General features: G+C 28.1%; 3 protein-coding genes, 1 long non-coding RNA gene and 1 other non-coding gene across 7 annotated transcripts in view; 2 read left to right on the top strand and 3 right to left on the bottom strand.

Annotated features, from left to right (window-relative positions):
• Window positions 1–8,414, top strand: part of LOC114125481 (TRPL translocation defect protein 14) — a 31,922-nt gene extending 23,508 nt beyond the window's left edge. The window contains exons 11-12 of the transcript XR_007604513.1: window positions 6,673–6,810; window positions 8,038–8,414. The gene's annotated coding sequence lies outside the window, so the exon portion shown is untranslated. The remainder of the gene's footprint in view (window positions 1–6,672; window positions 6,811–8,037) is intronic.
• On the bottom strand, window positions 4,967–6,802 carry LOC126550448 (uncharacterized). The gene is made up of 4 exons (XR_007604542.1): window positions 6,650–6,802; window positions 5,381–5,486; window positions 5,191–5,265; window positions 4,967–5,120 (listed from the first exon to the last, which is right to left on the bottom strand). It is a non-coding gene; the product is annotated as an uncharacterized LOC126550448 (long non-coding RNA).
• A 2,956-nt stretch (window positions 8,415–11,370) lies between the features above and the next one.
• Window positions 11,371–12,244, bottom strand: LOC114125490 (uncharacterized). The gene has a single exon (XM_027989166.2). The coding sequence runs from the start codon at window positions 12,185–12,187 to the stop codon at window positions 11,720–11,722; it is 468 nt and encodes a 155-aa protein (XP_027844967.1). The 5' UTR covers window positions 12,188–12,244; the 3' UTR covers window positions 11,371–11,719.
• A 3,173-nt stretch (window positions 12,245–15,417) lies between these two features.
• Window positions 15,418–25,374, bottom strand: LOC114125489 (protein MTO1 homolog, mitochondrial). 3 transcript variants are annotated; one of them, XM_050201851.1, is made up of 13 exons: window positions 25,144–25,374; window positions 18,588–18,797; window positions 18,398–18,516; window positions 18,168–18,348; window positions 17,266–17,555; window positions 17,058–17,203; window positions 16,832–16,989; window positions 16,616–16,779; window positions 16,386–16,557; window positions 16,162–16,324; window positions 15,725–15,946; window positions 15,580–15,640; window positions 15,418–15,521 (listed from the first exon to the last, which is right to left on the bottom strand). In XM_050201851.1, exons 2-13 carry the CDS (start codon window positions 18,784–18,786, stop codon window positions 15,423–15,425), a joined length of 1,974 nt encoding a protein of 657 aa, XP_050057808.1. In that variant the 5' UTR covers window positions 18,787–18,797; window positions 25,144–25,374; the 3' UTR covers window positions 15,418–15,422. The 3 variants fall into 3 exon arrangements, with proteins under 3 accessions (XP_050057808.1, XP_027844966.2, XP_050057846.1); XM_027989165.2 differs by lacking the exon at window positions 25,144–25,374 and having other exon boundaries at window positions 18,588–18,979; XM_050201889.1 differs by lacking the exon at window positions 25,144–25,374 and having other exon boundaries at window positions 18,168–18,334; window positions 18,588–18,604.
• Trnas-aga (transfer RNA serine (anticodon AGA)) lies at window positions 21,022–21,103 on the top strand. The gene has a single exon. It is a non-coding gene; the product is annotated as a tRNA-Ser (tRNA).
• Window positions 25,375–25,688: the final 314 nt, after the last annotated feature.

The following is a 25,688-nucleotide window of genomic DNA, read 5'->3' as shown; positions in this document are numbered from 1 at the left end:
TCGTATGAACATAATATATTATGTACAACGGTCGTCGTACTATATTATGCACGTTTATCTATAGCATGCGTACTTACAATCATTAATCGCGAGTATATTATATAATATTATAATTAGATATAAATATATGCGTTATACGCGTTGGATGTTGGATAGGTAATGTTTGACAATATTATTGTTAATCGGACTACGCGTACCTATTAGAATAACCGGATAATAGCCAATACGGTTTAGACGATGTCGCATAAAAACTATGATAATTTTATAACATTATGCATGGTAAGATAAACTTTTTGACCAAATGCGTTCATTTATCATAATGACATAATAATGTGTTATTTTAGATTCTGAGCGGAGTGATGAATGTATTGATTTTACAATGTTGTATGTTTTTTTTTTCATTGTGTCTGTGTACACGAAAACGTGTCGAAATAATGCTTCGATTTTCAACTTCGGTAGTTTTCCCGGCTCGGAAGTGAATCTAGTTGGTACATTGAGGAGGTCATTTTTTGAAATTTTCAATAGTTTTCAAAAGCACCGGGAAAAACCAAAAAAAAAATTAAGGAAAAACGGGAATTTTTACGCAAAACAAGTTTTTGACCAAGTCGATTTTTTTATATGCTTGTAATTCAAACTCTAATCACTGTAAATACTTGAAATTTTCACCAAATGTTTATGTTAATATTACCTATATACAGTTGAATTTTCAAAAAAATTTTACTTTTTTTGAGTTATTTATAGACCACTGAAATTTTTGATTTTTATGAGAATTTGTTTTTGAAGTGTCGATAAAAAAATTTTTAGATAACCAAAAAATTTTGAAAATTTAATACAAAGTTCCTTATGAGTTGTTCTTATTGTTGCTAAAAAATTAAAAATCGTTAGTCACAATTTTTTTTTATAAGCGTTTATAGTTAAAATTTTTACGAAATCTGTCGAAAATGCGAAAATTTGCAAGAAATTTTGAAGTTGAAAAATCATAAAATGTTTTGTGTTTATAAATAAGGATTAAAAATACAACACTAAGTTTTCCATAAGTTTTCGTTCAGGTAGCTGTAGAGATAACTTGAAGCATCATTATAGAAAAAATTTTAAGTGCGTTTGTATAATTTTAAATTTTTACCAATAATGGCGTAACGATAACGATTTATCCTCAAACGATTTTAAATATATATATATAAATATAAAAAAGATACTTAAAAATTTTACCAGTTATTAAGATTGGCATTTTCTTTACATGATTTAATTTTCAAAATATTATGACATTTTTTGAGCTATTTATAGACAACTTTCTGAAAAAATATTTTTGAAGTGTCGATAAATTTTTTTTGGACCAATCAAAATACTTGAAAATTTAATACAAAGTTCCTCATAAGTTATTCTTATAGCGATTAAAAAATTATAAGAATACATAGGCACAATTTTTTTTTATTAGCACTTGAAGTTCAAATATTGACAAAAATTCGTCAAAACCATGAATATTTGCAAATTATACATTCATAAAAATGTTTGTAAAAGTAGCTAAGAGTTGAAAATTCAATACGAGATTTTCCATAAGTTTAGCTTATAATAATTATAAAAGAATTTATATGCTGGTGTATTCAGATTTCAGGCCATTAAAACATAAACTACCTTGTTCACCAGACACCAACCATTCGAAATGATATTCTAGGCTGACAAATTAATCTACGTTCAGAAATTCAGAATCGTTTTTCGTATACAATGATACATATCATTGGATTCAAATTTAACACTGCTATAATATATATAATAATGATCCATGCGGCACCTAATAGAGCGGTACCCACTTACCCGATTTTTTTTTTTGTTATTATTATTATCATTATAATAAGTATTAATAAATAAAAAATTATAATTTTTTTACCTAAGACGATATTAAATAAGAAGAAAATACTACATATTAATAAAATGTTAATAAATAAAATAGATGATAAAAATTTGATTTATAATTTTAATAATTTAATTATATTGAACAATTATTATTATAATGCTATTGACTATTATATAGTAATCTATTTACATTTTTTTTAAACAAAACATAAACTTCAAAGTTGAATTCGTTGATACCTATAACTCAAAATATATATTGTGTATTATGAAGTTATGTTTTACAATTAAATAAAGAATGCATTTTCATACATACATACAGACGTTAAAATGTTATTTTTAAAATTTAATATAATAAACATTCCTTTATTCAACATAATAATAATAATACAACTATAGCTTGTTGTGAGCCTGTAAAATTATTATTATTTGATTTCAATAATTTGTATTGTTACTGTTTGGGCGTAGGTAAGGGGGGTTGAGTGTTCAAACTCAAACACCCCCTGAAATTAAAGATAAAACGATTTTGAAATTGATATTGCGAATTGAACTTATTGTATATCTAGAACCAAAAACTCCCTTCGAAAATATTCCCTATACCTACGTCCATGATTGATAATATGATCAAAATACTAGAATATTTATAATAAATCACATATAAGTTATTATAAATTGATTCATGTTTATTTATCTGGTTTAAATTTTAAAATTTAAAAACAATACCTATATTATTATATCACTCACTTTTGGGTTAGTCTGGTCGATTTGAAAGTAAGTATAAGCACCTACGTGGCTGCGTATAATTTAATTTAATATTTTATTTACAAAAAAAAAAAAAATGATTTAGTGCACACACGCCGAAGACCGGAAAGTTCTCGTTGACAATCCGCTCTTGGCTGCAGTTGTTCACTATATAGTTGACATTAGCTGCAGGATAATGTGAAAAATATGTAGCTATACCTTTATATATTAGTTTAATCGCATTAGCCGACATATGTGATTAATGTCAACACGCTATAAATAATTGTTAACAATATTACCAACGAATATCTAAGTCACACCTAATTCTACCTAAAACACATTACTTGACGTATAGTACATAGGTAGTGCAGCATATTATGTAGTACTGTGTCTGCAGTGTACGCAATGAATAAATCCTTTAAAAAAAAATCGAATTTCTATCTTCTCTGTTATAGGTATTATTTATTATTTTACAATCAGTATTATGCAGCATATAATGTCATGTGCTACATTCAAACTGAAATTCTCAAAAGAAGTCGTATAATAACGTTATCGCGGTAATTTAATTATATGTATTATTATTATATACAATTTTTCCAGTAATTATTTTAATAATAAAAAAAAAATCAAGTCATATCTCAAACCGCAGTCATTACATTGCGAGTTCAAAGTTGACGGAGTTCGCGACACGTGTAAAAAACCGTGATTTTACTATATTATACGTAGGCATGTGTTATAAATTATATAACTAAACGTTGAACGTAATGCAAGTATTAAATTTTGTTATACGATCAGTAAAAATGCTATGGAGACGTTTATTTTTATAATTAATTATTTCTTGAAGATAATATTATATTTTTCTAATCGTCGAATAAATTTTCTGCACTACTTGTTGGAGAGAAAAAATAGAAACGATTTTCGAATGACTGCCAGAAAAGTAGATTGCAAATCGAGTCGTCGTATAAATTGGTTATTGTCATTCGAATAAAGGATAAGGTCCGCAAAACTATATGGCCGTTAATTTTGCATTTTGGCGAAATGAAAAGTTTTACTGTAAATGCAGATGATTTATTTTTTTAATATTATATTTATGTATAAATAATGAAATTTTAACGTCAGTAGTTTTTAAATCGTTATAAGCTTTACGCGCAGGGTACCAAGGATTCAAATATATAATAATAATAGGTTTAGACACGCAATGCGGGGCTTATGGGCCCGACGATAAGACATTTCATTTGGTTCGGCGTTTTCGAGTAAACCTAGGCGTTTATCCTTGGAACAAAAGGTACTCGAAAAGAATTCAAATCAAATTCGAATATCCGAGAACGCGAACCCTACACGGTGGACGGTGGTCGGTGGTGTACACATACTAAAAACAAACAAAAAGTCAACGTTTTAAATAATAATCATCACGTCATTAAAAGATGGTAAAAAAAAGACTGTAGCTGTTCGCTTATATATTATAGTGATCGCCTTGTACCTATACGTACGAATGTACGATCACATACTCATACCGTCGTCGACTGAATATGAAATAATAATTTACAATGTTATTTAATCAACAGGTAGTATCGGTAGATACCCCCACGACCGTGCGGTCGAGTTAACTCGCGTAGTATAACAACATATTATTATTATTATTATTGATTAAATATATTATATATTATAATTAATCGATGTTGAATTATGATATACAGTCCTCGTCCACCGTTTCACATAGATGTTAAATAATAATTTATTAATATTTATACTGTTCGGAACACTAACCACTACCTACCGACATAACGCCTAGCCCTAGGTTATCGATGACATCCGCGAGCGCAGCGTCTGCGTGTACCGTCCGTATCGCCGAAACGCGCGACGTACCGGTGCGCGTATTATTCATATTAATTGATAATAATATCGTATTTAACGTGTTCTGGGCGCCTATACGCATGATACGCATATAATATGTATATCGTACATAGATAAAAATAATGTATATATTATTTATTGTTTTATGTGTATAAAAAGGTGACCGTGATTGTTAGCCACGCGGTAAACACGAGAGTCGGACGAGATAAAACAAAACCGTAGACACATTATTATATTATATGTATAACACAGCCGCTGATGTATAGGGTACCTATATCGCATAATATTATTCGTTGCAGAGGCGTGCGTGTTCGGTAATATTTTCGATAAGGCAGCCGAGAAGAAACGAACTGAATACCTGGCCGCGGTGCGATGTTTAGAGCACGATTTTTTTCACGTCGTTTTATATACATCATTAGGTGCCTACGTTTAAATAAATAATAAGCTCATTGCGATGGCGGATCATCGTCATCATAGCACATTATAATATTGTGCTCTTACAATTATTTACCTACCGCGGAAAAATAAACAAACTCGATTATAATATTAGATTACGCTTTTTTTTTTTTTCGAAACAAACGTTTGCCGTCGAGTGAAATCATAATACGGTTTGTCAGTCAATGTTGCTATGCGCTCGCGTGGTCCCAACAATAAACATCACATTCTATGGGCGTGTACTAAAACAATGAAATTCGATAATCATAAACTTGTAATACGAGGAAACACAACAAATATACTATTCAGTACCTATTTCAGGAAACAGGATGACGTATACTACAGCTGTAGTAGTCCTATATTTTATACTTGACGCCTGCACCTGTCCTGTATAGTAAATAATATTATACAAATGCCATTAGAAAATATTATTATGCATTGGTCATTCGAACGATGCGGCTTTTGAGCTTTACTAACTTTTCAAGATAAAGATAATACTTACTATACTTACTGCTACTCTTGCACACGGATGACCAAAAACTAAGATGAGGGTCTTACACTCTTATTATATCTTAAGATTATCATTTATAAGTGTGTATCCTGATATCCTGAAAATTGAAATATATTAATATTAATATCAATAGGTACCTATATAAATATTAATTAATTTATTAATTAAATTATTAAATTATTTGTATTCATTTGTCCCGATGAGTGATTGGTGTGTGATTCTAAAGCATCATATCGTAGCAAATTGTGGGGGACGGTATAATTAATGTTATGACTTAATGAGTATTGAGCATACAACATTTTAATAACCACCACAGTAGTAGAAACATTATATATAATTTAATATCGATTTTTATCAAATGTATCACCACAATAAAAAGGTCCAACACCAATGTGTTACGTTTTATTTTACAGATTTATCAATGATTTATTAGCCAACCTAACGATAATTGTTTTATAATAATAATAATTCTTTTACTAAAACCTACAAAACTTGGGATTTGTTTCACCTTTTAAAAAATGACAACCCATAAAAAATTTGTCAACAGGGGCATCTGTCCCCTAGCTTTGTCTCTTCCGCCCCCTTAAACATGGAATTGCAATGAATAATTTAACAGACAAATGTTTCAAAAAAGCACTTGTCCTTAAGGTCGATTGTATTTTTACAAATATAGACAATGATGTATAATGACCGTATAATAATATTGTAATATCGAGTGCTTGAAGATCACAATTCATAAAATTGATAGTATATACAATATTGTAGGGAATTCAAACTAATATATTTATTTATATTTTTATAGACAGCAAGCTAACCAGTGTCAAATTGACCGTGGGGGGTATATGGACGGGGAACACAAAATGTGTTCGGGAAAATATTATGAAGTTTTAGTCAATATTCATTATTCATGTGATAAAAAAAATATTTATAAAAACCTATTGATATTGATTTTTTTTTTTAATAACATGTCATATATAGATAAAATAAAAAAGGCTTAACTATGTCAATTGCGTTAAATTAATTAATTTTATTTTATTAACAAAATAAAACGAATTAAAAAATGTCGAAAAACCGATGAAAAATTTTTACTTTACAGTTTATCGGGTATGAAAAAAATATCTCCCTAAGCCCTGACCACCTCCTCCAAAATGTGTAAAAATTCTATAATTAATTATAAATAATTACAGCCTCGAGTACAACTGTACAATAATTTAATCATAAAAACGATAGGTATATGATATGTAAAAACATAATATTTACGTGAAATTCTTTTCCGCTTATAGTGTACGACCGCTTCGACGGCGTCCCGCAAATTAATGGAGTACCCGACCACGTCGAGAACACGAACATGCAATAATAATTATTTTGTTCGGAGAACCGTTTCCGCAAAAGGTTTTGGGCAGTGCAGGAAAGACGCAAAGGTACCATATATATAATGTACATAATAAATTTTAGGGTTATTTTCTATTATATATGTTTAATCGGAGTGTTTGTGGTGTACTTGTACTGGTACAAGTTGTACAAGTCGGGTTAGTTAAAGGAGATCAAGTCGAGTTTACACATGGATTTATAATTTTAATTTTCACTACTTAGTGTATATTACAATGAAATCGTTTACCTATCTCTTACGAGTGATTAATAAGTAATAACCATATAATATTAAGTGACTGTGCGTCACACAGTATTATTATAATCTAAATAATACAACAAATATTCAGCAAATTCACTTCGAGTGTATTATAGTCTGCAAATAGCATTCCTCGGGGCGTCGATCGGTGTGAAAATATACAAATCGTTTTTATAGGTATCTACAACATAATATATTATAATATATAAACTATAATACCGTTAAAGCGTAAACCGTATACAAACCTATTACACTTATAGGCTTATATAGTCTTATAAGTTATAAGTAATCAGTTTATGGAATATTATAGAAATGCAATGAATAGGTATATTCGATAAAATCTGTTTGTTCATTGTTCGCAGACCCGTCAAAACTAGTTTTATATCGTATGTACGTCTTATTAACCGTATATACCTAACATAACCTATAACAATAGTGCTATGCTTATGAGCACCATAAGCCGTATCTATAACATAGTAAAAATGTTTCCATTTTTTTTTCACAACTATATTATTTTTAAAATATCATCTTGAGAAATTATTACTGTTGTAGAAGGTCATTTTACAACCAACGCATTCATTTGAGAGTGAGGGGGTGACCTTTGCCTTTGCAATCAAAATGAAATAAAACGAACTAAAATAGTTGTTTTGGAAAATATGAAATATGAAATAAATTTATAGCTAGGTATTATTTATTACCTATACTGCAGTTTAAATGTGATCGAAAAATGAAATGATACAAATTATGTGATATAATAGTAGATATGCAATTATGAAGGTGCAGGGTCAAATAGAAGATTATTTCTTGATAAATCGTTGATAGACAATAATACAATAATAATACTATACAACGATTATAAATTTTTAGACATTAAACAAATAAAACTCGTCTAAAAGTAGCTTTCCTCACTAAAAAATGGTTTTTTTAGTCACCACACTCATCTATATGTATATTACTATTATTAGATAACTATTAACTATATTTATACTAAAAATATAACAATATCATTATTTGTTTTCAGAAAAGATTTCGTCACGATTCGCGACTCGACAGATAGAATATTCGCGGACTCGCGATCACCGATACATTTCAGTCTGTCGAATCCCACTCGAATCATCTGCAAGGCTTCACTGCCCCAGTACTTGAACAAGTTGAACATTTATTTCCTACCCGTCTGTAAGATGAGGTTGTCGGAGGAACATACGACTTAAGACTTCTGTAATTAATGGGACACTTACGGCGGTAAACCAAATAAATACGTATCTAAGTACTATTTATATGGATAATGTATTTTATACAATTTGTCAATATTGTTATATTACTAACATTTGAGTATGTTAACCTCAATACATAAGTAAATAATGCGTTTATTACACCTACCTTTAATATAATCCGTGTATATTAAAATATGATTACGTGTTGATTTGTATAATTCTAAACTGTATTAATGTATATAATATACGCTTGTCTGAGTCGTTCGATATCGGTAACACTACAACGAGTAGTGTGCACATACGAACAAGATACGACATAATATACTGATTACTGATTAGCCGTGTAGAGACCTATGAACCAAAATATTTCTGATTATTAAAATATAAAATATACCAATACTAAAAAGCCGATCATCAATAAATTATAAAAATATGTGAACGCGTATAAAGTTACCGAGTAAAATGTTTACAGAGAAATGTTAAAGGTGTGTTAATCGAATAAAAAAAAATAAATTGCAATTAGTTTTTATAAATGATAAAATTATGTATTAATAATTAATTAATAGGTTCCTATTATGTGTATAGTTTGAGAAGCATACGATTATAACCACACAAAGATAGCATATTATATAGCCGTAGAAGACTCTAATGAGTATTTTGTTTAAACAATCGACGAGTGTTCTGGATTTATTGGAGCATTCTAGACCCGCCCCCGCCATTAATTAATAATGTAAGTTTATCATTATGATTTTCTGATATTTAAAATATGTATAGTGATGAAGACGATGATGTCGATGAGGAAATGTCTGAATTCTATTCACCGGATATCATCGATTTTGACGACTATAGTTTTAACTAAATTAAAAATATATTTATGTTAACATAAATTAATAAATAATAATTGGAAGTCGTTATTTTGAATTTTAGTTTTACAAATAATACTATGTATGTATACCTATAAATATAATAGATGTTAGTTTTTTTAATTACTAGACTCAATTTTATTATACATATGTTTCAAGCAATAACCTTTCAACATCCGCGTATTCTTTACCATCGTATTAGTGTCAAATATTGATATAATTGAAATAATTTGGATATCGAAGAATTATTATAATAAAACTGTACCATCAAACGGTAATCAATATTATTTGATTAAACAAAAAAAATGTGTTTACAATTGTACAGTGGAGTATTTACGGGGGGATATGAGGGAGATACGAGTATATCTCCCCCCTTTGACCTTTTTTCAGCTTATATTACTGCATTAGCTTGTATGAAAAGATTAAAAACATATTTCAGAAATTCTATGAAGGAAGTAAATATTCCTTATTCACTAATGAAATATTTGTTGTGTTTATTAATTATTTAAATTTTGAATTTTACTTTAATTTTAGTCCAAATTGAATGGGTTTACAAAGCTTTAAATTCATAACATCATAAGATTGGACGTTGAAGAAATTATTGACGAAATAGCTAAAAAAAACCTAAAAGGCTACAGCTATTTGTTTTGTAAATGATAAAATAAATAAATGATTCATTAATTCGTATTATTTAATATTTTGTATGTTATAATTATAAGGTTTATGTACCTACTATATGAGCATCTATAATTAGGGCTCAGATTTTAAAGCATATGCTTCTTTTTTTATGTATGAGATAGAGATAATTAATTGTATACAGCATAAATTCGTTTCACGTCATTCTGATTTTAAATAAACCATTTTTTTTTTAAATTATTGCAGCTGTGGATTTTTTATTATATGTTTATTATGCTATTGTAATAAAAACAAATGAATTAATGAGAAATTTAAAAACCCAGAATGTGGGCCAAATGGTGTTATTGTTTTCGTTATCGGTTTGTTTATTAAATATATAGATTATCGATTTACATATAGCATGCAGTACCTCTATACGGTCAGTAAACCTATAACACCGATATTGATCGTTTCAAAATTTAAGATTTAGTGTTGTAATTTTGAAACTTCTGGTATGAAGTATGTACCAATCACTTCAGTAAATGTAGAGAGTTCGTTTTCTATGTATATAAAAATATCCTGCCGGAAAATAGTCAATTTCGCTACTGCAAATCTAGAGAAATACATGGTAAATAATTCTTTTTTAATTTAAATTAATCTTTCAATTTTTTTATTAATTTTTATAACTAGTTCATTTTAATTTTTTGTCATGTTTTTTTTTGCTTTTTTAAAAAATAAATATGCATCTTTTTTGCGTTTTTAAAATATACGTGTGCTTTTTTTGTTGCTTATTATGTTTTAAAATCCGAGCCCTATATACAATATATATTAGGTACCTATGAAGTTATAATAAATTGATAGTACAGTAGAATCTCGATAAGTCGAAAAAAATTGCATTTCTCTTGAATTTTGACTTATCTAGGTTCCACTGTATCTTCATGTATTTCGAGTGGAGGGAGAAAAACTATTTTAGTCATATCTCCTTCCTCAAATAAATTCTAAATACGCCACTACAATATTGTACGCGCTACATTATTTGAAGTAGCCGTTTATCAATACAAAATTACAAATTCAAATTCACTTTAAATTATGATTTGGTTTTGTTAGACATTATGCTGTATGCCGATACAATATTATGTACAACTGATTTTGTCTATTGCAATATTTTTATCTACAGTCTAATGGTAAAATTGTATTTTTTTTTTAAGCATTTCCTATCTATTCTCTTCACTACAGGATCGAATATATAAGTATGAAGATCTGCAGACTTGAGCAGAAACAATTGAATCTTTAACATATTACATAAACAAATACAAAATCATAAGTGGTAAAATGAAAAACGATTGTTGCTTTTAGAACTCTTCAGAAACGCATTCAGTTATCGAGAAAGAACCATTTGTAGCCTGTAGGTAATGATTGAAACACCAAATGTTGTAAAAAAAACAACTGATTCTAAATTACAAGAGGCAAAGACAGAGTCTGTACTTAAAACGGGATTGTCTTCTCCGTCAATTATTGTCATTTTATATTCAGTTTCAAACTGTTGACCTCAAACTATCATTGACAATAACACAATTTAATATGGATGACGTTCAACACTTGGTAGTTGGTACTACAAGAAATGGAACAAAAAGGGCGATAAATGAACTTACAATATACAAGTTTGCAAATAAAAAAAGTATTGTATTGTATATTATTTTGATTTTGTACAATTAACAAACAATTAAAACATACAGTGTAAACGGTTGTTTGGCTGAATTACAAATAGGTTATCAATAATTATTAATTAGATGAGTTACATATTATACAAAAGCGTTCATCAGTGTTTTACAATCTAGATAAGTTGCCCCATGATGACTTGTAATTGATAAAGGTTTTTTTTAACAAAAAAATACATAACTATTATGAATTATATTTTGATTAATGCAACTGATTTATTTTTATAAATTCATTTAACATAAATGATATGATTAATAAATGAAAACACATCACCGGGTTCTCGTTGACTTTTTCACAACGTGCATGGACCTCCACATTTCCAACATCCATTACATTCATCATCGCGTGTACAAGATACATATGAATAACTTTGAGAATATGTTTTGGTTGTATAGCACCATTGATTTCCTAAGCTACAGTAAGACCAACAGTAGTTTTTATGACAACCAAATTCACGACACGACTGATCGGCTGCTCTTGAAATCACTGATACCAAACCTCCAGCGGCAGAGGTTATTCCTCCAACTGCCGCTACAACTGGTGCAAATGGACCTGCAGACAGCGATCCTGCGGCTATAACACCACCGGTAGCTGCTATTACATCTCCGGCTGTAGCAGCTCCTTGAGCTGCATGATCGGTTTCTGATCCTCGCTTTTCTATGACATGCCCGGATACCATTATCGAAGGATGAAGAGCTTGAATGCATATCAATACAGCAACAGCAACAGCAAACATATTTTCAAATTTGAGGAGTGCCATTTTTTTAAATTTGTATACCTGCGGTATACCTAAGACACTCTGTTGTCTGAAACTCGGAACTTGCCATTTATATATAGTCCATGCCACGAGACCCTCCCCCACCAGAACTCATTTATTCTCGCACATTCGGCATTCCTATATGATAAACGCCACACGGTTGCTGCGCTATCGGCCGAGGACTAAGATATCTTAGTCCGTGCTATCGGCGCATCTGGTTATCACCCGTCGATTCAGCATCACGTGCCATATAGACCCGATAAACATCATTACTATAACGAAAACATATTAAACTACATACAAATTATAAATTACTATCACACGCAATGTAGACATGGTAAATTTTAAATGTTAATTAGCTAAATATGTAAGTAAAAGGGCACAGTGCCCGCTGCAGATTATTTTGTGGCGATTGACGTCAATAATTGTACGGCTAACACCATATTATCTAAAATCTAAGTAATGATAAGTTTATTATTGCAAAATTAACTATTTTTAACATCACAATCAATGTCTGCAATACATCTCAGTGTATTGATAGTCTTATTTTTGTTTTTAAAAAATGTCATATAGAAGCAGCCAGGCATCTATCTACAACTATAAGTCTATAAATCACCTGAACGTTTCAATAGGTTTCATTGACTTTTTAGCGAATTGCGGCTAGTTTGATGATATGTTAAGTGTAATTTCATATATTATGATTTAAAATAACAGAGTTTATGTATTGTACCTAGCTATCAAATACAGAGTATTTTATAATAAATTATTAAGTCGAGAAGAAAATAATTATGTTGACGAATATGACGTATATGAGGATTGTATCATCAATTACAAACGAAAAAATTTGGTACGTTCATTTTATTATTGTTTTTATGCATTATTTATACAAAATAATATATAATACCATTATAGAAAACCAAAATGATTTCGATGCATGGGGTGGTTAAGATTCAATAGTCAATGACAGTATATTATGTCTTGAAGCATTGGAACGATTTATCTTAGGTGAAGAATACGTGGACGATGAAAGGTTACTGGTTGAAGCATGTAGATAGTAAAATTGAATCAAGTCGATTAAAATAATAACACCTATTGACCTATTATATATTTTATAAACTCGTATTATTTGTAAAACAAAAATTCATAATAAAGACTTGTAATTATTATTTATTAATATTTATGTTCATAAGTATAGGTATTTCTTAATTTAGCTACAACTAGTCATGAAAATCGACGATATCCGGTGAATAGACTTCAGACATTTCCTCATCGCCATCGTCGTCTTCACCATTATAAATATTTAAAATGTCAGAAAATAATAATAATAATAATAATATTAAACTTACGGTACATTTACAGTTGGAAAATCAAATTCATTTTCAGATCGACGACGAACAAATTCAAGAGTATTTATAAAAAAAATACTGCTGCTAAATTGTACATTGTAAATTTGTAAATAAGTCGTTTTAACTGTACACCTTTATTTTTTATCTACAAATCAGATTCATACTGATTTAATAAAATAATTTATAGGCATGGTACGGGTTATAACTTATAAGTATATTATATGCGTGTGAGAAAACATTTTGTGAAATATGTTTATAGTATAACAGGTATTCCAAATGCTCATAATAAGCATTTAAGATGTTATTGTGGTCTGTTTGAACAGCCTGTCGCAAGTACGAGTTCACAAAAATACTCATTTATGATTGTATTAATTATTAATTATTAATTATGGTGATGTGTGGCAGCGATGGAGGTGTAGTGATATGAGAAAGAAACGGTGGAGGTATTAGTTATGGTGAAGTGGCCCCAAATTATAAATACTATTCTCTAACAAAGTTGGAGAGGAAAATCTGATTTTTTTTTAAATTTATATTTCTTGAAATGAATATCTGCATTTTTTTACATTTCTCTTATATTTTATTTATAGCCTTTAACTTTTTAAAATTAAAAAAACGCAGCATCTTGTGTCTCTTACCCTTAGAAATATTGTCATAATTCAATTATAATTTATAGGTATACTTACTTAAGAACCAAAATCGAATGAGTTCTACTCTAACTACACGTAAACGCTTTTGTCTGTCATACGAGTGTAAGCGGAGACAACACATGCAGATAATATATGACATCCTCTTAAAGAGAGGTTCTACATTTATATTGTCCTACCATAAACTCGTAATAATGGTGAAATTTTAAAAATAAGAACACTGGTACCTACCGGAAAACTTTTATAAACAACTATTCCAAGGTTTGGAATGTTGGATGTACAGTAATTTTCCTATAATACAACTACATAACTAGGTTATTTTTTTTTATTATTGAAAATAATGATGATCTATATGCTATATTAATAAGCAATAAGTTATAATAATAAAATTATAAACTACATGTCAAATATTAAATAATTTATATTACAATTTACATGACAAGAAAGTTATTCTAGTAAAAGTAATTTAAATAAGTTAGGAAAAAACTTAACAGAATTATGTGATAAATTCAGTGAAATTAATCGTTATTCGTTGGTAAGTACTAAGTACTAAGAACTATGCATATTTAAATAAGAATTTTGGCTTTTGTCATAAAAATTAAAACCATTGGGGAAAAGTGAAAACTGTCACCAGAATTGGTGAAAACCCAGTCATCATAATTTGTATTTAATCGTTTAAGTCATATAGTATAACAATTTAATAGTTATATACACTCTATAGTTTATATTGATTTTCCAGAACTTATCATAAATACTTAACCTCAGGAGGTCATATCACAAAAATACAAGTTAGATGTAAAAAATTATTATATAGAAAATAAGATATCTACTAGAATTATGAATTATAAGCTAATGAGTAACGACAATGGTATACTTGAATAGCCTATGCAAAACACCGTCTGATCATAATTTCATCATTAAAATGAACATAATGTAACTTAGTTATAATACTATATTATATAAATATAAATATATGGTATAGCATGAAATCTACCAATATATTTAAAATATTAATGTATTATTTGAAAATTCTAGGGCATTTATGGAAGTGGCTAATGAGAAACTCCAATGAAAAAACATGTAAATTTTAAATTGTAATTGATATCATTGATCTATTATGTTGAATATAATCATACTTATTTCAATTTATTAAACATGTTATGCTTAATTTAATCATCATATTTTATGATCAATAATAAATGATGACAATGTTTTTCATAAAATAAATAATACACAAAATATGTATACTTAATTGATTGGTACATTTATTTTTTGGCTTTTAATGTAATACAATAGTCTCAAAACAGTGCTGGATTTAATACCGGGTATTCGACTAGCAGCTCCAATCTGAAAACAAAAATAAATTAAGTCAACGAAATACTTAACTATATTATTTTTCTCATACAGTTTGTGGTCGAATGTAGGATAACTTTTCAATTTCTTCTTTTGATATACTTAGTGATGTACTGTAAATAAAAGAGTTGTAATATAAATATTATATAGCATACGTTTATGTTGACAATGTAATATTATATTAAATAATTTTTTACTGTGTATAATCTATGTCCTTAGGTACAAGTAGAGATTGGTCGAGTTCTACACGCTCAATATCCTCCTGTTGATCGTAAATAGATGCTTGATATAAAGCTTCAATTTTCAAACGTTCACAAATTCGATTGTCTTCAAACTTTCCACCAAATTTATCAGGTATTACAGTTTCCAATTGTTGTATTGTAATGCCTTCTGTTGATAGGCCCAACATCTCAAATGCTCTATCACATTATTACAATAATCAAAAAACATATCTATTTTATTTATACTAATTAATAATAAAATTATACTCTATTTGCTGAAAGAATATGCTTACTTTGCTCATACAGCTGCAAGTAAAGGTGGGGAGCTTGGTTGTTGCAGTGGTGTATGGCATATTTTAGTTTGTAAGCAATTACATTCTCTCAGCAAATAAAGTATATAAATGGATACACACGTTTTGGTATCTGGGTTTCTAGAAGTTTTTAAGCCTAATGATTTCTTCCACTTATACATAGTTTGAGAAACTGATTTTAATAGTTTGGTTCCTTCTTCTAAGCCGGAAAGTATACTTAGTGTTTGATCAAGACGTTTCTTACTGACACAACCAATGTTGTAACCTAAAAAATATCATAAATTATGATATAATATTTTTTAAACATTCTATTGTTAGAAAAGAACCTTTTTGTGTCAGTCTGATATCTGCATTATCCGGCCTCAGATGTAAACGAAATTCAGCTCGACCAGTGAACATGCGATAGGGTTCATCCGTGCCTTGTGTGGTTAAATCATCAACAAGTACACCAATATAAGCTTCGGTTCTACTTAATGTAAGACTATTTTTGTTCAAGGACTGAAAAAATTGATTAAATTTTAAACAAATAAAAAAACATTATTATTTTAAAACTCACTTTAGCACCAGCATTTATTCCAGCCAATATACCTTGAGCTGCTGCTTCTTCATAGCCTGTTGTTCCATTTATTTGTCCAGCAAAGAATAATCGACCAATTTTTTTGGTTTCCAAAGTAGGAAATAACTCTCGTGGATCTACATAATCGTACTCAACTCCATACCCTGAAAATAACTTGTTAGTTTATTCCTTAACAAAAAATGATGTTCACCTTACCATACTGGACAATGTTGGCATTTTCTAGTCCATCTATACTTCTTATCATTTTTATTTGCAAATCTTCAGGCAGCGTACATGATAGACCATTTGGATAAACTATATCACTATCAAAGCCTTCTATTTCAAGCCAAATTTGATGATTTCTATCACGAAATCTAAAAGTATTGTTTATATTTTAACTAAAAATTATAATTTATAGTATTAAAATGTATTTTATATATACTTGAGAGATTTAGATTCAAGTGATGGACAATATCGAGGACCTTTTACTTCTTCTTTGATATGTCGATTTACACTTAAATTATCAATTACAATTTGGTGAACTTTACTGTTAGTATACGTTAAATAACTTTTAATTTGTTCTTCGGGCTAAACAAAAAATCAATAAATATAAAATACACAAGAAGCAGGCTGATAATATATTTATTTACTTTCAGCCACACTGAACTGTTCATAAATGAAAACGGTATTGGTAAATCATCTCCGAGCTGATAATTTAAATTAGTAAAATTAATAGATTGTTTTTCAATTCGAGGTGGTGTTCCAGTCTTCATTCTTCCTATATTAAATCCTAATTTTTTTAAAGTGTCGGCTAATCCAATAGAAGGCTTAGAATTGATCCTGCCTCCTGCCTTAACAGTCATTCCACTGTACATTTCACCATTTAAAAATGTTCCAGTAGTCAATATAACACATTTAGTTCTTATCAGTGTTTCATTTTCTAATAAATAAAAAATCAATATTGCATTAAAATATTATTATTCTTGAGTTCAGGAAAAATAGTTGATCAAATGTTAAAGAAGTGATTTAAAAGACATTTTAAACTCACTTTTACTAAATATGCACATAGGTACGCTTGTTTACTAGAAGGATAAGATGGTCCTCATTTTTAAGATTAACTTTTTTAACATCTTAGTCAAATTCTCAAATTATACGCTTTAGATGTTTTTATTATTATTTTTAAGAACACTGATTTAAACTGATAATATTCAATAAGCTCAACATAATTGTATATAAATCATAAAAATGCCCACCATGAAAAACTAATATGGAAAAAAAAAATTGGAAATGTTTGTTTGATTTCAATTAGTTCCATTTGAGAAATATTGAATTTAAATTACATTATTAAAATAAATGTGTAGAATAAACAATACCTGTAAAACATTTCAAAGCATAACTGATACATCTATATAAGTATAAATTTTTAAATTTAAAATGTACATAACTTATTTTATTAATGTAATGATGCCGAGAGGAAAAACATGATCAACTATTTACTGAACTCTGTAATGTTTTAAAATAACATAATACATTTATAATATTTATACACTACCTAATAACACTCCCGTACATTGATTATTGTTGTCAAGCAAAATGTTGTCTACAGATCCTTCAATAATATCAAGATTAGGAGTATTTTCAAAAAGCTCTGCTTGCATATGCATTTTATAAAGTTTTCTATCAACCTGAGCTCTTAGACCCCATACAGCTGGTCCTTTTCTGCGATTTAAAACCTATAATTATACTTAAAGAAAATATTCTAGTTGCATTAAATCACATTACTTTGTAGTGAATGCCTGAAAGATCACAGATTTTTGCACAAAGTCCATCCAAAGCATCAATTTCTCTCATCAGATGTCCCTTGCCAATACCACCAAATGAAGGATTACATGACATCTCTCCTGAAAATATATCAAGCTTAGGATTTAATATCTGTGCCTGAAAATTGTTATAAATTTATTTATAATCTTACCAACAGATGATTTTTTGTGAGTCACTAACAAAGTAGACGCTCCCATTCTAGCGGCGGCGGAACATGCCTCAGTTCCAGCATGTCCACCACCAACAACGATCACATCATATTGTTTTGAACAATGACAAAAGTGTTTTATAAAACCAAATTGACGAGTAGGTAATAACTGACCAAAGTGTTTAAAAGATTTGATGAACATATTAAATGATTCTAAATCATTCAATTACATTTTAACTATTAAAGTAAATATTAAACAATAAAAAAATTATAATAAACCACAATAAAATGGCCAAAATTTTAAAAATTAAGATAATAATATAAAAATTTTAAATTTTTTAGGTTTGCTTCTTAGTAATACTTTTTAAAATTATAAAATTTTTCTATTAACTATCTTTATTTTTCATTATCATATTAAATTACCGGGTGCTTATCAGTATTAATCACAGATCTTTTAATAACTGATAACATAGATAAAATGATCCTAACCTAACCATTGGTTTAGATACCTAACCATGATTGAAAATAATTTGTTAAATATTATCTTTTAATCTACTTTTGATAACGTTTTATAATTGATCCACGATTTAAAATATTTTTTAGTTCGTGAAACGATTCAAAATATAATATTGGTTATAAATACTTCATTTTATAATCAATGGATATAATAGAATATTTTAAATCATAGCCCGTGGTTTTAATCTAATGTAGTTATGCCAAATGGCAAATGCGCCGATCCAAGAAACAGTAGGTAAACTAAAAGGTCAGTAATTTATATTTAAGACTTTGGACTTGAGATTTTTGAACATCACTATAATTAATAAAGGCTTAAAATGTTTTCAATACACAATTTATTATCAAATGTAATCAAAGGGAATATTTTAGATATTAAAAGAGAGCTATGAAAGGTCAGACCATCATAACAGTTTTATATTCACTCCTGTTATTCACAGGTTTTGTTTCAATATAGGAATTTAGTTAATAATTCGGATGGCACAACTGAAAATAATTTTTTATTTATTTATTTTATATCGACGTTTGTCACATTCTGGAATACTAATAATTTTTAAACGCCACTTTAAGGTGTTTTCTTATAGAAAATTGGATCTAGTTGGTACTTAGTGTGGTCAAAAATAAAAATTCTTATGAAGGTTTTTTTTTAAATAATCGTGGAGTGAAAACAAAAAAAATAAAAAATAATGTGATTTTTACACCGTCAGTTTTTTCATTTTTTATAAAATCTATTTTGATATTCTGATGTAATTTTTAAAATGAAAATAAAAACAATAGAATTTTTCACTAAAATAAATACTATATTACCTACTATTCTCTAGAATTGAGTCTAGATAACCAGTTATATTATCTTAAAACAGTTTGGCTCTTTTTGTCATTTGTCCATACTTCATAGATATATTTTGATCATACACTTTTTTAAATTTTTTATTTTTCATAAAAGTTGGTAAAAATGTTTATGTTTGGCCAAAAAAGCTATTTTTTTTATAATTAATACATTTTTCAGAAGCTGTTTATAACAATTCAAAAAATTTCAAAAATACATTGTCACAGCTTTTTTATAGAATTAATGTATTATATATTATTTTAATATTTAGGTTTTAGGTATATATAATATCAATAATAATATTTATTTTTTATAACAATACATAATATGATACATTATAAACTCTATTCGATTAATAATATGTAGCCATGGGTTTGGTCCGAATTTGGTCTTTTTTTAACTTTTAATTTTGGTTCGGTCCGACTCATAACTGTAATTAATGTACGTATACAAATTAATATAAATAATGCTTTACAAAACCAAACAGAACCAAAGTTATAGTCAAACTCAAAATACCTCGGAGACTGATCAAGCGTCCAGTCTTAATATTTATTAGAAACAAAACATTCGTAAACTCAACTTTTTGACGGAGTGAACGGCAATAATGAAACGGGCTATAGGGGCCGCATCCTTCATCTCCCAAGACCCTATTTATAATAATTTTTTTAATATTTAAAACAAAATTACAAAAAATACATATCTTATTCTATCGGTTATCATAGACATGAACAAGTGTGTAGTTAGGACTAGGAGTAATGAGTATATCTATATTCTATACTATACATGAAGTATATGTATAAATAAACTATAACAATATAAAATATACTATAATATGGTATAATATATTGATATCAGTATTCATTACGAATATCATGACTTACACGATCCCTCTTTGCAAATCAAGTACCTAACTGGAGAAATTCCCGAATCAGATCGTGGGTGTCTTATACTAAAAAATAGTGTTGGGAAGGACGAGGAACGGGAAAGATCAAAGAGTCCCGACACTGTTGAAAATATATTATTGGATATATTGTTATTTCATGTTTTTATATACTATTATAATAATTATACTCCCCTATGTTATCTGCATTTTATCAAGCAGTCGTGGCCGAGCGGTTAAGGCGTCTGACTAGAAATCAGATTCCCTCTGGGAGCGTAGGTTCGAATCCTACCGACTGCGAGTAAATTTTAAATTTTTCTTGAAATTTTATTTATGAAGTCAACACATGATTGACTTCTCAATCAATCCTTTTACTGTCTAAACTACTCATAGGGTGTAAGCTTATTTATGAAAACTTTTTTTTTATAGATTATTTATTAAAAATCAAAATATAGTTAAATAATGTATTTGCAAATATTTTATAAGTTAGAATTACGATTACCTACCTATATAGGTTTATTATCCAATGTTGAATTTTGTCTTATGGAGTAGCGGTAGTATGGAGAAACTAACACAAATCGCGCATTGGTATTTGGTAATAATATTTATAGTTATAATTGGTCATAGATACCGGCACAAAGACTATAATATTGCAAAACTCGTAATGTCTGCTATGTTTGTTCATATTATTTGAAAATTTAATTAATAATAAAAATAATTAAAATTAGAGATATATACCTGGATGACTGTACTTATCATATACATATAACTACTATTTTTCAAGTTATATTTTACATAGAATATTGAATAAACCATTTATTTGTTTGAACCCTGGTGTACCTATCTGAATTTATATTATATAATATATATTTATTAATTGTAGTTTGTGAATAGTGAAGCTACTTGTCTTGTTACTTCTAACTTATAAATAAATAGAATTATAATAGCATTATACAAACTCATCAAATTTTGCGTTTAAAAATTTTAGGTACATATAGTCATAAAAATGCGTTTACTTTGTAAGATTTCTTAATACCTATTATATAAATTATTTTAAATTTTCTTTTTTAGCCCATATTAATAATTATTATATAATCTCATATTACATGTGTACCTACTGTATTACACTCTACACATTATTATTGCATGGACACACGGTTGTAATACTGCAAAAACACAATGGTATAGTTATAACAATGTCATACAAAAAGGACGGATCGGATGTTATATAGGTACTTATTATTACACATTATTATTATTATTATTATTTGTGGGTACCAAGCCACCTAGGTTTTATTATTATCATTCAAGTTTATCAATAACACCTCTAGGCCGACGTGCACAGTGGGACCAGTCGAAATTATAATATGATTTATATGCGATTGCCGATTCGCCGCCGCAATTCGATTAACTAGGCCCCAGGTCGGGAATACACATATTCATTGCTACACACATATAGGTACGTACAATATAATATGTATCTATTGAAATTTGTTTTATAACTAACCGTAATACGCTACATTTAAATGGATTGACGACCTATTCGGGTCGTTAACCCCATCAAAAACGTCTGCAGGTTGGTAGGTAGGTACCTACTACTCTGTACATACAAATAACCAGCAGTATTGCCATTTTAGTTTAGGACGATAAAACGATAATGTTAATTGTATTTCATTAAATATTAAAGAATACAATTATTAGTCATATTACAAAATCATTATACCTATATATGTAGTACTATCAAACAAGTTTACACTATATGTGGAAAATGAACACGGGGTTTAATTTTAATATAACAATCTAGTAAGTTAGGTATTAAACAATGTATTTTTTTTTTTTTTTTTAATGAAATAAGAAATAATTATGAAATAACCCCTACACATTTTTACTTACTTTTGCAGCTTTTCTACATATTATGTACTATTTGTACATATTAGTTTAAAAAAATCGGTGTATATTGTTTTCATGTTTTCAATAATTATAATAGACGAGTAAGTGAATAGGAACACTCCATATATTATATTATTTAGTTTTAATATCGTTTTTATAGAGTTTTAACATTTGTTACTCAGTGATTAGATACGTTCAAACTATTTAAAAGTTTGTATATAAATAAGTTACCTCATTTAACATAGTCGAATAAACTCAATAATCATTGAAGTCTAGTGAATACACAATTTATTATATAATTTATTAGTTCGTGCGGTTTAAATGAGGGTTAATAAGGCAAAATATTCTATGGGTTTTCAATCATATATACCTTTAAGAAAATAAATCTTTTATTTAATTTTATATTTAAGTTCAAAACCTAGTTTGATGTGTACCGATAAATGTTGATTTATTATACGCATGTATCATAAATATATAAATGTGTTAGATGTAGAACTAAGGGAAAAAATTTCTCATCCACTTTATAGTAACATTTATGGAAATGTATACATTGTATTGTTTGATTCACCCACTCACGTATTCTATCACTATCCAAAGCCGCTTTTACCAGTGCCAGCTGCACTTGGAGTGAGTCAGATACCAAATATGCCGAACGCTGCGGAGATCAGTGATCAACGACTTGAGTCATACAATTGTAAGGATACAAACGTCTATAAGTCAAGTACATGTACTTAGACCAATTGTATGCGGACGTATAGTAGTAGTTGCTGCAGCATGCTGTCAATATTAAATCGCTGTACCTATATTAAAATACTGCGACAAGAAATTACAATACACATAAAATCTAAAACAAAGATTGACTTAAATAAAGTGTAAAAATATAGTACGCGATATTGTTAATTTATGGCTACAGTTGTTTCAATTATTATTGTCAATACGTAGCAGCGTATTGTTCATTTTCGCCGCTTTTTTGTCAAAAAGTTCAATGCCCTCGTGGTGTATATAATAAAATATGCTGAATGTTTTCAATATCTTAAGTAATCATTAATCACTAATTAATATTGTTTTGTGTCTAGATACTATGAATTATAATATTGACAGCGGTAAGTGCAGAAATTACAAATTTCAAATTTCCAATAAATTATTAACTGTAAACTGTTGTATCTACCGTAAACAGATCATATTCTATACCTACTTAAAATTCATCTGTCTTTAAAAATAAAAAAAATACCTAATACTTACTTTTAAATATATATGGTAATATTTTTGAGTATTTATATGATAATTGATTGATTGCATTGAGATAATTTATATCATTTTGGTTTTTGGGGTGAAATATCGTGAGGCTGATATTATCATTTAAACTTCGACTGTGTGATTTTTCAAAAATTAATTTATAGTACCTATCTACTACCTAAGTACCTATTCGGTGTACCGAAGTACTATTAAGATACATTATTATATTTATTTATAATAACCTTTAATTTTTCATTTTCTTAAAATATTAATTTATTGGTTTTGATTTAGTGATTGGAGTGTTTATTTTAAAGTAAATAATATGTTCATACTTCTGTGCCTTTAGTTTATAAAATGAAGCGATTTCGTTTAATTAGTTGGTTTTAAAATTAATTTTACATAATATTTATTATTGCATTTCTTTGTATCTTGATTTTCAAAAAAAACTATAATATATATGAATTATTAATTCTAAAAATTGTTTGTCATAAATCCATAAATCATAATTATATTATTGGGTGGTTTCAAAAAAATTGTTAGAGTAGGCATCAGTATTCGTGTTTTCTATAAATATATTATACATTTACATCTACGCTCAAATTAATACTTTGTTATATTTTGTACTATGTATAAACTTAAATTATTACAGGTATTTTAAAATATTGCACGCAGTTTACATGAATTAATGTGTTTTATTAATTTCAAAAATATTTTTATGAAATAAAGTTTTTTAATTATTAAAAGTTTTGGTAAAATATGAAATTAGTCACAATTATTGCTAGGATTAAAATACAATGGAAGAAAAGAGAAAAGCGAGTTTGAATTATTGTTTGATGGGAAACTGACAACAATATTATTTTGAATACACCATCACTTATCGGTATACGTACATTATACTGCAGTACAATCTACACATATGAGTTCTCAAGACGATCACTTAACGTAGAAAAGACTAGAAACTAGTCACTATAGAAATCTAATTTTACACATAATAATTTGATACAAAAAGTGTTTGTACTCAAAGATCAGTATATTATCTATAAAACTAAATAATTTTAGTTATTTATAAAAAAAAAAAAATTGTATTCAATGAATTTCAATACAAAATACAATTATAATTAAACCAGATAATATAAATACCTTACAAACATATTATATTATGTAATAATACTATGCAGTATACATATATGGTATTTAATATTTATAATACTTACATAGAATTAATTCGATTTTTGTAAATACCTCTGTGGCTCGCTAAGATTTTCACTTGGGAGGGGGTTTTATAATTTATGATTATATAGGAGAAGCTTAACTAGGATCCTTCATAAGCTTGGTATGTTGATGTTATAGATAAATAACATTTTAGAGTATATAGTAGTAACCGTCATATAAATTACAATTAATGGGTTACTTAATAAGTCATTTACGATACACTGAAAATATTTTAAAATTTTTTAAAATTTCAAGTAGCTACAGCTCCTTCGGTTTCCTTGGTTACGCCACTTTACTATCCAATACTTACATATTATAATGCAAATGTGTTCATAATCAAATGATACCGATTAGAAACTATCATTGACCTAATTATAACGAGTCTATACTATTTTTCGAACTTGTATTCTAATAAAAAATAGTTATCGCGTATTACTATTATACTATATATTTTTTAAGTACTCGTACCAACAAATCGGTGATGTATGACTTCAGTTTATAAATAACCAAAAATTACAAACTAAAATAATTGTATAACATTTTCTAA

The sequence above is a fragment of the Aphis gossypii genome, chromosome 1 (assembly GCF_020184175.1).
Source record: "Aphis gossypii isolate Hap1 chromosome 1, ASM2018417v2, whole genome shotgun sequence".
Taxonomy (NCBI): Eukaryota; Metazoa; Arthropoda; class Insecta; order Hemiptera; family Aphididae; genus Aphis; species Aphis gossypii.
This window is presented reverse-complemented; position numbering and strand designations above follow the sequence as displayed.

Excerpts from the sequence above, each read along its gene's own strand:
- LOC114125489 (XM_050201851.1), bottom strand. The coding sequence starts at position 18,786 with ATGTTCATCAAATCTTTTAAACACTTTGGTCAGTTATTACCTACTCGT. Across the intron at positions 18,517-18,587 it reads TCACAAAAAATCATCTGTTG|GAGAGATGTCATGTAATCCT; the intron begins GTAAGATTATAA and ends ATATATTTTCAG. Across the intron at positions 16,780-16,831 it reads TGCCAACATTGTCCAGTATG|GGTATGGAGTTGAGTACGAT; the intron begins GTAAGGTGAACA and ends AGTTATTTTCAG.
- LOC114125490 (XM_027989166.2), bottom strand. The coding sequence starts at position 12,187 with ATGGCACTCCTCAAATTTGAAAATATGTTTGCTGTTGCTGTTGCTGTA.